This window comes from Ptychodera flava, chromosome 21, assembly GCF_041260155.1.
Source record: "Ptychodera flava strain L36383 chromosome 21, AS_Pfla_20210202, whole genome shotgun sequence".
Classification (NCBI taxonomy): Eukaryota; Metazoa; Hemichordata; class Enteropneusta; family Ptychoderidae; genus Ptychodera; species Ptychodera flava.
This window is the reverse complement of record NC_091948.1, coordinates 10917021-10934145: the sequence shown is the minus strand read 5'-3', so window position 1 is coordinate 10934145 and position 17125 is coordinate 10917021. Positions and strand designations below refer to the sequence as shown.

The window sequence follows — 17125 nt, the reverse complement described above, 5'->3', positions numbered from 1 at the left end:
TGGCCTGACCAAAAATAGAAAAAAATTCCGTAAAAATACAGATTTGCATATTTCATCAGACTATATCAGTCTATAATAGCAAATAAACGAGAGTTAATTACATTCTAATTAAAGTAAACAAGACTTGCTTAAATCAAGATTTACGTCATAATTAAACAGCATATCTGTCAGGTTATAAAGAATCTTCAGCTGATTATCTATATCTGTATTTTCATCCTATTAACCAAGCACATTTTAACTTTCAAATTAACATTGTAAGTAAGTCCTGTTGAATAAGTTGAGACTGTACGTACTCAGAGAAAGCACACTGAAGAGACAAATGTTTGTAACTTAAGCAGTTCAAGGTCATCAAAAGCATTATAAGGAATCAAGTTACACTGTGATTGCACTGTTTACACAGATTGCATAATTGCTATAAATAGCACATGAGGAATCTTACACCCCAGCTTTACCATAAAAACCCTATCACTTTGACCACTCTTTTAATTGACCACTATTTTTTTCCTCAAAAAGTAATCTTATTTTATCCTTACCAAGTCAACCATAAATGGAAATTAGAACTTTCTCTATCTCTATTTATTTGACCACCCTATCATGACAAACTATTATGAGCAATTTCTTTTAGATAACATAAATGGTGGTTCAGAATATATCAAAGTTGGGATTCAGGAAAGTCGCCTTTACATGTTTTAATCCTCCAAGATGGTAAGCATTTCACTATGAACTGTCAAAAAAAGTTGAACGTTCTGATAATGCCACACTAAAATTATTTTGGCTTTGATGATTTCCTCATTAATTCAATTATTTAAAATCATATTAATTATTTTTTTTCTGGGTGAATTGATAGGGTTTATACAGTACAAGAATTACATACAATGTAAGTCAAATTTTGACCTAAATGACAAAAAAATTCCTTAAAAATACACATTGCATATTTCATCACAATTTGAACAAATCTAAGTTGGGTTATCTCTAGGGACCTGTATACCAAATAACAAAGCTGTCTGACCAGCGGTTATGAAGAAGAAGATTTTTTACCAAAAACACCTTTTTTGGCATTAATTTGCCTATTTTCAACAATATCAAAAAATTAAAAAAAATAGTTTCTCAAAATCATATTTTTCATCTACACAACAAATATCAAATCAGTAAGTACTGCGGTTCTCAAGATATTTGAGTGGACGGACGCCTCACAAACGGACATACATACATACATACATACATACATACATACATACATACATACATACATATGACGGACGCCGGACGGATACCCATCCCAATAGCTTCTATAGACTATAGTCTATAGTAGAACAAAAACTACAGAAAAGCAGACATTAAAAACAAAAATACTGTCAAACCTGTGTGTAATGGTCATACAGGGGGACTAAGACAAAAGTGACCATATCATATGGAGATGGTCTTTCTATATAAGGTGGGTGTTGTAATATTTTTAGTGTAGTTTTTCTGCTGAGTGTTGAACTTAGGAAAAGACAACAGCAATAATGAAATTCAATATCATAAATCTATTAAAATCATGATACGTACATTTCTGAAAGAATTGTAATATATTTAACTGGTCAAAATAGACTCATTTCTTGCTTTCCAGACTGAGCATTTTTCGACAGATGTTATTCAAAGCCAGCTATACTGACCATTATATATAGGTTTTGTACCAAACTGGAGAAATTTAATGTGGCTACTGACCATGTAAGAGAGGTGACTGTTTTGCAGAGGGCATTTAACATGTAAAATGTTATACGACCGCCACATGGTGACCACTATAAAAAGAGACTGCTCTCTCAGGGTGACCACTAAGATAGGTTTTACTGTAGTAAAAACAAAATCATCAAAAGTTACTGCCAGAGTCCTGTTCATTTTCAGATCATCCTGACATTTCATTTGGCTTGACCTCACTAGTGATACACAAAACAAATTTGATAAGACTGTTCTAACACCCAGTACAAATAATATGAAACACAGTTCAGGAAAAAATTGACCTTATTCTGATAGGCAATTTTAATTTCTACAAACTACTCTTTAAATATTATATATTTTTCACAAATTTGATAATCTTTAATAAAACAAAACCATGATATTGCAAATGTACCAATGTTCATGAAGTTATCACTATTGGGACACACAATGAAATGAAAGTTTTCTACAAAGTAAAAAAGAAATTAAGGAAAATACATTTTTTCAAAAAATATTGACGAATGTCTTATAACTGCTAAATTCATAAACTGAGCATGAATCCAACATGGCAACAAAAAGGTTGCTGAGAAATGCTGGTTCAATTGACTAGACTTTGTGCCTGCGGTGAAATGAAATATCAATGATAATAGGACAAGACAATGATCCTTAAAATTGGACAAAAGGGAAAAAAAGCTAAATTATGTGGCAAATTATTTAAACTCGTACACTTGTTAGACTGTAACAGTAAGCAAAGATAGTTTAATAAAGTGTAAGATAAAGAGCTATAAGGAACTACAGGACTTGCAATTGTAAACATAATGGCACAATTTATTCTAATAGCAAGGAATGGTGCATTTGCTGTTGTTGTTACTACAGAGCATTTACTTTCTTAACTTTTTTATATTTTCTGGATGAAGAATTGCCTTGTTTTTTATACCTAAATTACCCACAATAGAAGGAATGCTTTGCCAAATGAAAGTTATCACCTTCATTTTGACAAAAATTGACATTGGGTATTTATCAGACAAAAAAAAAGAACAGAAACATTCGAAAGGAACAATGTGCACAACTTGACACACCCCATCCGTAATCTCTCTTGTGATTTGTATGGTCACATGGTATGCGCCATATTGGCACTGATGCATGCACAGAGCCAGTTACTGGGTAACAGTTCAGACAACTATTTCCTTGATAAGTTCAACCCTTTCACCCCCACTTCCCCAGGTAGAGGTCCAACTTTACCATACAAAACAATACAACTGGGATAATCAATGGTGGTAAAAGGGTTAAAAGAGCTGTGTATGTATATACACATTCTGATTACTGTGTTGTAACCAGACCAGCTGTAGCAGAGAAACTTTTTCAGTGAGCATATTGGACGAGGTATGTCATAAAGCACACATTGACTGGCCATATTATGTCTGTTACCCTTTCGGCCTGCAGCTTGCCTCCAAGACATTTTGTTTCCTGAAGGTACATGTAAAAAGAAACAGACCACATTTGGTGTGATTCAAAGCCACTGGGGAAAACAAAGCTATAAACTGTTACCTTTGTGGCAGTCAGTATGCGTGATCTATTTCACAGAACTGGCATGTCACCAAGTGTACTAAAAGCCCTGTACATTTATAAAGATTATATTGCAATAAGCAAAGCTTCACTTCTTTACATGTATGTATCATACCTTATTACAACTCATCAAATCATTGGACGACTCAAATGTTTATAGAAGTAGTAATGAATAAAAATCCAACTCACAACCACAGTTGAATACCACAACCATGATTAATTCAAAACGTATGTCTACTTTGCTAAATGACACTTGTGAGAAATTCAAATGTGACAATATTTTGTACACTGTATACATTTGTGTTCCAAATCACAATAAGGATTACTGAAAGCACTTGGATAATCTTTGTATAGAAAGACAATTTCCTAATATTAAAGCCGATGTGAAATGAAAAATGTTTTCAATAAATATGGACAAATAGAATCAATGCAGATTGATGCATGTCATAACAACACAGACATTTTGGTAGGAGAAGGAAGAGTTTGAACCGATAACAATGATCAAACTCCTCTGTGCGGCTTTGCTACCTTCACATTAAAAACAAAACATGTATGCCTTGACACTGTAACAGAAACTTTAACATTTGTACTGACTATGATGATGTAGTGTAACCCTTAGGCGTCAAAGAAGTGTTACTGATATCCAGGTAGTGAAAAATGATGTCATATCACAAACGAATTCAAGCGTTTCCCCTGAAAACATGATTTTTGCAGTTCTTCCCACTCAAATCAGAGAAATATGACATTCTAAGTCTGAACAGTCACAAAGTTTCTCTTCTGTAAAGAAAATATACAGCTTTATGTTGTGTAGCTTTGAGCTTGTTTAAATTTACATGTTGAAAAAGATACCATAAACTCTGCTTAACATCGACATTGGTTTGGCTACAGTCACATGGCTATCTGTCTGTTGATTGGCAGGTTTTGATCATATGATGTACCTGTGTGTAGCGTCTCTGCCTTGATCACAGGTCTCCATCATTAATGTCTTCAAACACATCTTTCTGGCCAGCTGTGTTATTCTTTAGTCTTCCGAAGATGTTTCTTGATGAAAATCCCTAAAAAGCAACATAAAACCTCGTTGATGAAGAAATTGTAATGGGAAACACAATAGTGGACCACATGGAAGATGACTCATTCTCTACTCCTGCAAACTACTTTGACAATAAGAACACCCATTTTTAACTATTTTTCTAGGAGCTGTTGACTGTTTCTGCTCGAATTTGAACTTTTGACCTCTTAGACATACATGTATTCAATGCACCATACACGAGAGGGCAAACATTTTTGAGCAGAAACCATTGACAGCTCATGAAAAATGGTTGAGAATACATGTTCTCATCGTCGAGGTAATGTACATGTAGCTTGCTGGAGTAGAGAATGCGACGAAGATAGTCAATGATAAAACGGGTACAAGTTGATATATTCAAAGATTAATATGTTTTATTATTTTGCCAGCTAAATTAGTGGCACCCATCAGTGTTGTAATAAACTACCAATAAAGCCTATGGGTTGGCTTGCAGTAATTCTGTGACGATGACCCCTGACCCGAGCACGATCAGTACGCCATAGCACCATTTCAAATTCACAGCTATAATACAGCATATGCTCAGACTTGCAGTATTTTCCATCGCAACACCTTGTTGACGATATACTTTCCCTCAGTAAACTGCATGCAAACATTAGCTGACTGTTAGATGTAGAATATAGAAACTACATGTACAATGTATGATCCCTCTGTGACTCAAGTCACCCCTGCATGTTTCGGCATAGACAAACACAAAATTATGAAATCCCTGTTTTTTTAAAGAAAACCTGTGATTTGTGAACGTACACTACACAAGTAGTGCATTTGCTTGTAACCATTTTTGAAAATGCATAATGAACCATGTCTAAGGAATGAAACCATACAAGTGCTGGTGAAATAAAACAAGGTTGTGAATTTCAAGATATTTGCACCACCACAGAGATGTATTAGGTGCTTAATCCTCTTTTCTCCCAAGTGGTATTTATTTCCATGGTTTGTCTACAGAGCCTGGTAGAAAGAGGATAAATTCTCATCCTGCCAAGTTCATCTGTCACTATCAGGTCTAGTTGGCTAAAAACTAGTGAGGCACAACATGCCCAATACTGTGAATTTTACACAAAAACTCGAACATTTGAGGCTACTGAAAAAATAATGTAAACATGACATGCATGTGAAATACGTAAAAATACATGTTGATTTTGGTTAAATACCATCTTTGCTGACTTTGCAGATGTAACAGGCCTTTATACCATTTTTCTACAAACTTGGCAGATGGGTATAAAGTAACAGACATGTCAGGGTAAGGCTACAGAAAATCAATCAAGACATATCAGACCATTTTTTCTGATAGTAAACACTCTGAAAATTTTCCTATCATCCAATGTCACAGTATTATTTCAGTACATCGCTCTTCCATATAAAGTAGAACGCGCCTCAGGGACAGAGATTTGAACTCTCAAACATTTCTAGCTCTATTCTGATCTACCACTTATGGGGGCTCATCTTAAAGCTCTTGGAGTAAAAAACTTCACCATCTTAATTTTTTGAAAATTGAAAATTTGATTTTTCTTCATAGAGTTAACACAAGGATGGCGGCCATATTGAATTTCGAATATCAGAAAATCTCAGGTAATTGGTCTCTCTAGTGCCAATTTTTGTACGGTGAACCCTGATTTTTATTTTTGATTTGGTAAGATAATGGTTGAAATCTTCATTGAGGAAAATTTGAGCAAAAGTTTAAGTCTTTCACTTTCGAGATGCATACTACCTTAATAATGTCAGCAGTAATATTCACCAGGTGATAAAATGACTGAAGAGTTTTTCTAATCTAATCTATTCATGTTACTTTGTGCATTTGGGTATAAAATTCAAGATATCGTGTTCTACACGCCATAACAATGATTTGAGGATGTACAATTGGTACAGCGGATAAATAATCAGTATTGCTAGATTCTACTTCTATTTAACATCCATCATCAAAAATTTAGCTCACCAGTGAAAAATATATGTCTTTATTCCCGCATACATGTAATGTAGGCCTCTGGGCCCTTATATGAAAACTACAATACGTGTCTTCCAGAGACACACATTGCCAACAGAAAAATATGGCATCACACATTAAATACAGAGAGAGTGTTGTTTAATCAAAGACAGGAGAGTGAATCAAGTCAATAATGGTTTGCATTTTTACAGCAATGGTTTTTTAAAAGGTGAAGTTTACTTGAACATTACATATAGTTTTCATTCAAGGCTACATTTACATGGGTGTATGTATTTTGACTGAGATATGTGCGAAGTACTGAAAACGTGACAACAAGAAAGGGTTTTTCTCACGATACTTTAGTGTAATCTCATGGGAGGAGATACACTTGTTGGTTTCAACATTGTAGCTGTGATGAATTGTGCCAATCATGGATTAGTATAGCGACATACAGCTCTGCAGATCTCAAAGCAGTGACTCTTATCTCGAGTACAGCAATTTCAGCTTCACCTAAAAGTCAATTGCTTTGCTCCTATTCATATAATTCTTATTGAAACTGGGATTTCCCAAGGGAACAACAGAAATAAAATATGCTTTTTTGAACAAACTGGCAGGCTTGTCTGATCACAGATTCAATAAAGAAGGTTTTAATTGGGATTTACGTTCAAATATTATGTTGCATCAACTGGAAGGAAATGGACGGCAGAATTATTTTATTGAATCGCTACAAAATGCCAAAGGAAATAGTGTTAGCATTTTAACGAAGGCTGTGCAAACAGGACATCAAAATTGAGTCAAAACGAAATCACAAAATACTACTTTGAATGACAGTACAGCGTTGGCAATATTAAAAAGTGACGACAATGAAATCAGTAATTACCTGATGTACTCTCAATTTCTGCATCAAAGTTGGTGGATTCAAATGGACAAACTGAAGATCAAACATGTGAATTTTCTACAAAAGTGACTCTCGCTTTGTGTTCTGTTTGAATTCCTTCCCATCAGCGACAAGTCTTACCTGACTTTGCAATAAAACTCTGTCCTACCTGACTTCTGTACTTTAAACTTGACTTTTACAGTCTACCAGATGTTGACTTGTAAGTTTACATACAAGTATCTGACAATTGGTCTGGTTTGTTTGGTTTGATGAGAGAGATTGTTGCACTAGGAAAGCCTCTAGTTATTTCTCATCGTGAATTATTGATTATGTTATCTGTACATGCATATACAGTACATATATTTTACTGTACTTGCCTATAATTCATTTTTTCATGGAAGGCTAAATGTAATTATGATCCCTGACTATGATCTCCATGTATGTCCCGGTATTGTTAATCAAATAGTTTTAGATCTATGGTATATGAATATGAGTTATAATCACCGGATTTTAATACTTAAAATAATGATCATTAATAAACTTTATGTATACAAACATACAGACGCCAGAGACTTATCATATACGCTCTCTTTGGTATTTATTCATATACCAAATATGAGCTAAAAACTAACGTATATGTACATGTACAGTGTATGGTCATTCAAATATTCGATGACAAAAGGGGAGACAAGACTGATTGCCCACCTGCTGTATCAGTTAATTAAACCAAAATAGGACAAGAATACCAGTAAGCACATATATGTACAGACATCTTACTTTCTCGTTTGACTTTGAAAAGGGTAGGAGAAACAAAAATGGAAGTAAAGGTGTTTGCGTCACATTAAATCTTGAAAATGAACAAACTGGAGCTTGAAAGCCACATTGATGAGATCACAAATATAGGAAAATCCGTATATATGTCAAAGTACACTATCTGTCTGATAACTTTGACAAAATCAGTGTGACAGGCTGAGGTTCTGTATCCGGGAAAAACCAATTAAACTGGTGAGTCTAGCTTTGTCTCAGTATGAGTACTCAGCAGCCATATTGCATTTTTAAAATAAACAGTATGCATGTGTTGCATGACAGATTCACACAATGCGAAACAAGACTTAATTTGAAGTGTTCTTTATAGCCAAAACAGCAACATGACTGCCTTTGCAGCCAACAGGTCACATCTGGTCAGGCTGTGTTGCTATTAAAGGTGTATCATGAATTCAAAGTATCAAGCGGTATGTGTCAGACCGATGGTGGATGATATGATAATGTTAACCTCAGAGGCATCTAATAGCATTAAATTTTGGTTTATTAATGGTAATTTGGGTTATCAATGATTTTGATGAATTTCCATATTTGAATATAGCATGGATACTACATGTATCTGTACCCTGACAGCACTGATGTACATAGCCTTCGTAACTTAGCATCCAGCTGTATTCATCAACTCTGATAATTTAGAAGGATCAGAACATGTATATTACCTTCACAAATCTCTGCAAAGACTCTTCTCCACACATCTACACTTTTAGAGTCTATTGAAAGTTGGTTTGTGCAGACACACACATAATCATGAATGAGACAGACAGACAGACAGACACACACACACACATACACATACAGAAATGAAGCACAAGATGATGGCATACTCACAAGTTCATTGAAGGAGTTAGCCAGTAAAAATTTTGTAATGCTTACATAAATGGTCCTATTTGATGTATTGTGAAATAATTGAACATCTGCATGGTCGACATAAAAACCCATCTTCTTAAAATCTCAATCAATGTGGTAGAGTGTCAAAGCACATTTGAATGGTATAATCGTATTCCTGCATCAAATCTGCCACGCATAGGTTAACATTGTCAGTATCTCGCATACAATGGTCACTTTTCTTGTACAAATTACAAATTGAAGTGTGTGCTTTACTTTGGGAACTTTAGCTGTGACTGTCTTCTTGCTAAGGTTAGATAAGGCCAAAAAATAAAATTGTCTCTGGTCCTTGACATTTGGCAAAAGTGATGCAGTGATGTGGTTTTCTTTTTTTCTTTTTCTTTATTTTCCTTTCTTTTTTTTATTCCTAGCAAAGTTGGTATGGCACCATTGATGCATGTTATTGTCTTTTATCACTGGCTGCATAATACTTCCATTTCCTTTTTAGCATTTTTGGACATGCAAATTGGGATATCAAGGATAGCTGTACTGATGAGCATGTAACCCCCAAAAAGACATGTTGCACAGGTTCTGAAATGATGCAGGCGTTGACCAAAAACTATTTTCTTTTTGGCCTAACCACAATACAAAGTTTGTTCATTTCAGTAATACAGGTATTCTTCTTCACATAAGACTGGGATATCCTGGCAACCTTTTTAAGATTAAAGCCATTTACCTTGCATAAAACAATTCAACAGATTTCATTTCCTTCCTTTCACATTTAATATATACCATGGCAACAACTCACCTTAGTGCCTGCAGCTGCTGCGGCTCGGCTAGGCCTAGCAACCATTTCCTCCTCATATTCTTCATCCTCCTCATCTTCATCATCCTCATCTTCATCATCAGCCTCTTCATCGTCTTCTTCTTCTTCTTGTTCATGCGCTTGATTTTCTTTCAACCAATTGATCTCTGCCATGATCCGTTCAAAGCAGTCAAACATATAATTGTACTGTCAAAAACATAAATTCGAAGAATCAATAAAGGTTAAAAGACATGTAATCAAAATGCACAATTCCTAGAAGCTTTTAATTTGTATTATCTCCTGTCTATGTATGGATCTACTACTGGGCAGTTCCTGAATTCTTTGAAATGCAGTGAATTAATACGGAGATGGCTGATGGTATTCATTCTTCAGGTGAATAAATAACTCAATTATTTTGTTTAATTTGTAACAGCTCCACTGTTACATCAAACTTGATATTCTTTGAGATGCAGTGCATGAATTAATATGGCGACAGCTGATAGTATTATTTCCATTCTTCACATGAATAAATAATTTGATTATTTTGTTACAGTTCCACTGTTAGAGGGGTTACATCAGACTAGAGAATAATTCACGTGACCTTAAAAAGCCAGTAGCTGTAACTTTCGATGATTTTTTTCTCTATTTTTGTTTCGTAAGTCACTTGCAAGTTCTTGTTTCTCCAAAGCATGCTGGAATGCCAACTCTTTATCGTAGCTTATCAACACAGTGTCTTTATATGTAAAATGCGCTGTTATTGTTTACATTTGAATTCTAGTCCGGACCAGACTTCACTTGTCAACAATAGCAATGCAGTTTACACATGCACAGGCTGAGTTGACAAGCTGAATACTGTGTACATCAACATGCTTTTGGGAGTAGATCAAGAAATCGTAGTTGTCATTAAAACAAAAATTATGATAGTGGAAAAATCATCAAGATTATCTTATTATTTCAAGATATGACAAAGAGGTTGAAAATATGTACAATAGTACAAATTTCCTCATAATTTGATCAAACGTGAATGAAGCCATCCCTCAAATCTAAAATTCAATTATAGATGAATATCTTCTGAAAAGAAGTAAAATCCTTGAAAAGAGTTGTTTCATGTTGTGAGACTGGACAAAAGTAATGTACATGTTTCTGTAAATCATCCATGGATGTGGAAACTAAGAATGAAGATGGGAGGATTGAAAGCGGACGAAAAACTGTTGAATAATGGAAAGCACCGACACGCATCAATTCTACAACTCTTACGTTGTCATACACAGCTGTGTCTTTAAAATGAAGAATTCTGAAACTGCGGGTACACTACATCAGACTAAAATGAATCTATGAATTGAATGTAAATTACATTAAAGCTTCATAGAACTCATCCTCAGGTAATGCCACTGTAATTACTGAATGATATTAATTTTCTTCAGGAAACTTTCCATTACTGTATTACACAGAAATCTTTTGGAATGATATATGAAATGTAGCCTAGGATCACCCTGGAAAGACATAATTCATATTTGCTTGCAGAAATAAATGGCCGATACATCTTCAGTGAACAAACAACACGTCACTGACATTTTCAATTTGTACATCATTGTACGGATCATATAACATTATTTCATTACACTCATAATTTGCCAACTGTTCCAAAACACATCATTTTTGCATTTTGATTGCAAGCCCTCTACAGCTGATCTATTTTCCTAAGCTGGTCTAATGAAAAAGAAATGCACAAAGCTGAGTAATTAATACTTTTCAAGGTATGACGGACAGCTGATTTGGAATGTGAGTTCAAAGGTCAATGGCAGGCAAGACTACAGCTGATGATAGACTCTTCTTACAGACAAGGATGTACCGGTACACTAATTCATTCTCAATTTATTGTTGGTCGACACAAACAATCCTTTAATCCATATTTTCAAGGTGATAAATTCATTGAATTAATCACATAAGAGTACAGAATTTATCGTTAACTGACTGCCCTATCTAACTTGCACACATTATTTTGCTTACAAATGTCCATTTTTTTTTTAAATTTACACACAAACACACCTGAAAGAAGTACTGTCATACATGTCTATGACGTCTATCAGACTGATTACAACACAAGCTTTATATATGTACAATATTGCTCCTGATGAAAATACCATCAACTGAAATTCCAAGTCTATGTCACTTATTGTTCTGTCAATGCCGAGCAGCCATAATTCACACTAGAAAATCACACAGACAAAACGGTGAACAGACTGGTAAAAATACCGCAATTATACGGTGTCGCTCAAATTTGATCAGAATTGGTACATACCAGTGTGGGTTAACAAAGATCAACAATAAATGTTGTTTCTATCTGTTCAGCGCAGGAAAATTCTACGTTGATGTTATGACAATGATTTCTGCACAGTACAACCAGAAAAACAACAAGAAATATTTAAACCAGAAAAACAAGAATGACAAAAGTAATTAAGGTCTGAAATTTTAGGTACTGGAGGTCAACTTTAGCAACATGCATAGCTGAAAGGCAGCTAGCCCCTCTTAGTTTGACCATAGACGCTCTTCCTCCCCTCTACTGACGGTCTTCCTCCCCTCTACTGTCTATGGTTTGGAGAGTTCTGTTAATATGTAACAGTTCATAAACAACTCCCCTCTACTGACGGTCTTCCTCCCCTCTACTGTCTATGGTTTGGGCAGTTCTGTTAATATGTAACAGTTCATAAACAACTCCCCTCTACTGACGGTCTTCCTCCCCTCTACTGTCTATGGTTTGGGCAGTTCTGTTAATATGTAACAGTTCATAAACAACTCCTCTCTACTGAAGGTCTTCCTCCCCTCTACTGTCTATGGTTTGGGCAGTTCTGTTAATATGTAACAGTTCATAAACAATGACAGGAAATGACTCAAGATAAGTGGAGTTTGCCTGTCACTCCTGCACACATGCAGAAATTCCCTTTTTCTTACCTCATTTGCACATTTTTGACACTGATATGTTCATTTGAACAAATTCACATCTCAACCCCTACATCTACCTGTACACCAAATACTGAGATGGTAGCTTTGGCGGTATGGGAGCCTTTGTGTGTGACGGACATACATCCGCACATACCCACAAATATACAGACATCCACACCACTCAGACTCATCATATAAGCTCTTTTTGGTATTTATATATAAAACCAAATATGAGCTAAAAAGCTAGATCAAATCAAGGTTGATGACTTACATATGAGGTGAAGATTTTAACCCATTTGGCACGCTTTCCTGGTTTGACATATTCAAAGCAAAAATACATTCCCTCCTCATCAATTTCCCACTTCTGGATCTCATCCCAGGTAAATGTGTGTGCTTGGTCCTGTAAATGGGTAGAATGAAATACTGTCACAAATGGTTGTTTGGTCAGACAGCATCAACATAACAATACCGGCATGTAAATACATTGCTTTTTTATGATATGTTCGTTGATAAACTACTCAGTACAGTGCTGGAAACGTCATTGTTACATGCCTCATACAGGTGTGTTGAATGTTTACCTGTGGACTGGAACTATTTTTACCTAGATGACAACTTTTAAGATTTAACAATCATCAAATGACACATATTTTCATGAAAAATAGCCATTTTGTGACGACATCTGTGATCATTGACACAGGGAATCCCCTGTTTACAAAATTTTGCAAGAAAAATGATTCAAATATATTTGAATCATTTGCCTCATGTCTTCCCACTGTCACTCTTGACTGGCCCATATGTCTCCAAACTGTCACACCTGACTGGTTCATGTCCCCCACCACCACTCTTGTCTGCCTTATGTCCCCTTCTGTCACTCTTGTAAGCCTCATGTCCCCCACTGTCACCCCTGTCTGCCTCATGTTCCAAATCGTTACTACTTTTGTCTGTCTAACATCCTCTACTGTTGCTCCTATTTGCTTCATCCCTCACTGCCACTCCTGTCATGTCTCCAATATTGTCAGCCTCGTCCCACTGTCACTCTGTCAGCCTCATATCTCCCACTGTCACCCATGTCTACCTCATGTTCCCAACTGTTACTTGTGTCTACATGTACATGATACAGTGTTTTAGTTGAGGCCGGTACCACAGTAAATGTTACAGGGGTTCCCCTTGGTATATCAATGCAATCAGATTAGGGGACACCAGAAATGTTACAGGGGTTCTCAAATCATCTACCAATATTTCCCAACCTTAACAGAAACACTGTTATATCCCTTCACTATTGCTCCTCTCAGGCTCTGTGCCTTATCCCTCACTGTCACTCCTGCCATGTTTCCAATTGTCAGCCTTGTCCCACTGTCACTCTGTCAGCCTCATGTTCCCCACTGTCACTCTTGTCTGTCTCATCCTAGGCTGTCATTCATGACTGCCTAAGACTGCCTAATCCCCCATAAACTGTCATCTCTGTTTCCATGATGTTCCCTTCACCACCTGCTATTCCCTGTGTATCTTATTTCTACACAGCCTGTCAGATATCTCCTTGCTGTTACAGCAATTCTTCAAGTGGCAGCATGACCACCTGCCATTTGTTTTTCAAGGATGGCTGTGTGGGCGACGTCTTAACGATATTATTTGTGAGATATGATGTTCCATTATATACTGATGACATTTGTCATCTTGGAAATGGGAAAATATCATGCATAATGAATAGTATACTGGATATCAGTGGAATGGCAGAGTTAACAAAGATTGTAAATCATTTGGAATGGGAAAGTGATGAACTGTTTTGGAAAACCAATACAGCGGATGATACATGAAGAGGCAGCCAATTATGAAGTCACATGGGTTGACTTAACATCATATTATCAATATTAAGGGCTGTGGCTGATTAAAAGCATGCAATAATTGAAACTTGTTGTGTTCAGCAGGGAGGGGTCTAGCTTTTTTGTGATAACCGTATGAATTTTAGCACTAACTACATTCCAGGATAACACCTGGAACCCATGTATACACTCAATCACCAAAAAACGTGTCAGCAATTTGTAGTCTTCGAGTACTTTGAAATCATAATTTTGCCTTCAAATTTACACACTTTCAACTTTTTCAGAAGGGTTAAAAGTAATGAGTTTTGTGTTTAAGGTTCCAAGACAAGAAATTGACCTTCTTAAGCTAACGATTCTCTAATGGTTAATAAGCTCAGAACCCCCGTAAATTATAGATTTTCAGAAAGCCTAGATATACAGGAACATTTTTGTTACCATAGTGTCACCATAGTTTACATAACTATCACGTGACAGGTAATGTGTATAACCTTTCAAAAATCGGTTTTTCCTATATTTTGTTTCAATGCTTTGAGATATGTGACTGAAATTTGTGTGAGTGCAAGCTGTCCTAAGGATCTTCTAAAGTGTGTCTCAGAATTTTTTAAACCTTCAAACAATTTTTATGCCAGAAAAACTTCCAGAGTGGCAAATTTAACCCTAGTTGATATCTTTAAAATTGTGCTCAAAAAAACAACTGAGCAAGATATAAACAAGCGACCTAGCGGCCGATATAGCTGTGTTTATGTACAGAATAACTATTTTTGACACATGTTGATGAAGAAGGGTGGAAATCTTTGATAGCTCGTGCAGTGGCCAGAAAAAAGTGGCTAAAATAAGCTGCAAAAATACAAAATTGAAGATTTCATCATACTTTGAATGTATCACATCCGATCATCCCTAAGAACATGTCAACCAAAGCTATCTGATGAGTAGTTTTTGAGAATAAATTTTTTGACCAAAAATGGCAACAATTGCCCCCAAAAGTAAAATTGCAGATTTCATCATAATTTCAAAAGATCAAATTTAGTTCATCTATAGAAACCTGTATACCAAATTTCAAAGCTGTAAGACAAGTACGTTTGAGAAACACATTTTTTGACCAAAAAAAAGGAAAAATTGCCCTAAAAATTCAAAATTGCAGATTTCATCATTATTTCAATAAATATCATTTAGTTCATCTATGGAAACCTGTATACCAAATTTCAAAGCTATCAGATGAGTAGTTTTGAATATACACATTTTTTGACCAAAAATGGCAAAAACTGCCCCAAAAATACAAAATTACAGATTTCATCAGAAATTCAATATATATTACTTAGCTCATCTGTAGAAACCTGTACACCAAATTTCAAAGCTATCAGACCAGTACTTTTTGAGGAACACATGCTTTGACCAAAAATGGCTAAAATTGCCCCAAAATTACAAAATTGCAGATTTCATCATAATTTCAATAATTATCATTTAGTTCATTTGTAGGAACCTGTACACCAAATTTCACAACTAGTGGATGAGTAGTTTTGGAAATACACATTTTTTGACCAAAACTGGTAAAAATTGCCCCAAAATTACAAAATTGTAGATTTCATCATAATTTCAATAACTATCATTTAGTTAATCTGTAGGAACCTGTATACCAAATTTCAAAGCTATCGGATGAGTAGTTTTGGAAATACACATTTTTTGACCAAAAATGGCAAAAATTGCCCCAAAAATACAAAATTACAGATTTCATCAGAAATTCAATACATATTACTTAGTTCATCGATAGAAACCTGTATACCAAATTTCAAAACTATCAGACCAGTACTTTTTGAGAAATAAATTTTTTGACCAAAAAATGGCAAAATTGCCTTAAAAATGCAAATTTGCATATTTCTGCACAATTGAACAAATCTGAAACAGATCATCCCTAGGGACCTATGTACTAAATATCAAAGCTATCTGACTGGCAGTTTTGAAGAAGAAGATTTTTAAAGATTTTTTTACCAGAAATGACAAAAAATTGCCTTAAAAATACAAATATGCAAATTTCGCCACGATTTGTACAAATCTGACTGAAGTCACCCTAAGCAAACTGCATATTAAATTTCAAAGCAATCGGACAAGCGGTTTCAGAGAAGAAGATTTTTTTACCAAAAACACCAAAAAATGCCCGAAAAATACAAATATGCAAATTTCACCACGATTTGAAGAAACTGAAGTGAGGTCACCTTAAGTGAACTGCATATAAAATTTCAAAGTAATTGGACTTGCGGTTTCAGAGGAGAAGGCAATTGTTGACGGACGACGACGGACGACGGACGACGACGACGACGGACGACGACGGACGACGGACGACGACGGAAAATCAACCTATTTGATAAGCTCCGCGTCGCTGACAGCGGAGCTAAAAATCTGAGACACGCTTTGGAAGAACGTTGTGACAGCTTGCACTCAAGCAAGTTTTGAGTTAGATATTTTGAAGCATTGAGACAAAACATAGGGAAAACCGATTTTATAAAGGTTATGCAAATTACCTGTCATGTGATAGTTATGTAATACAATGGTGACACTGTGGTTACCAAAATGTTCCCCTATATCTAGGCTTTCAGAAAATGTATAATTTACGGGGGTTCTGAGCTTATTAACCACCAAAGAATTGTTAGATTAAAAGGTCAATTTCTTGTCTTGGAACCTTAAGCTGAATTAATTATCCATGATCATTGTGTGAGAGAAATAATGGTGATTGAAATGCTGTACTTCTCTGTTGACTGGTAATGAATTGATA

The 17125-nt window shown here is 35.5% G+C and overlaps 1 protein-coding gene across 1 annotated transcript in view; it reads right to left on the bottom strand.

Moving 5' to 3' along the window:
- Positions 1 to 1506: 1506 nt before the first annotated feature.
- Positions 1507 to 17125, bottom strand: part of LOC139121389 (sorting nexin-27-like) — an 83010-nt gene continuing 67391 nt past the window's right edge. The window contains exons 10-12 of the mRNA XM_070686219.1: positions 12810 to 12938; positions 9599 to 9802; positions 1507 to 4316 (exon numbers count right to left, since the gene is read on the bottom strand). Coding sequence (XP_070542320.1) covers positions 4224 to 4316; positions 9599 to 9802; positions 12810 to 12938 — 426 coding nt within the window. The 3' untranslated portion in view covers positions 1507 to 4223. The remainder of the gene's footprint in view (positions 4317 to 9598; positions 9803 to 12809; positions 12939 to 17125) is intronic.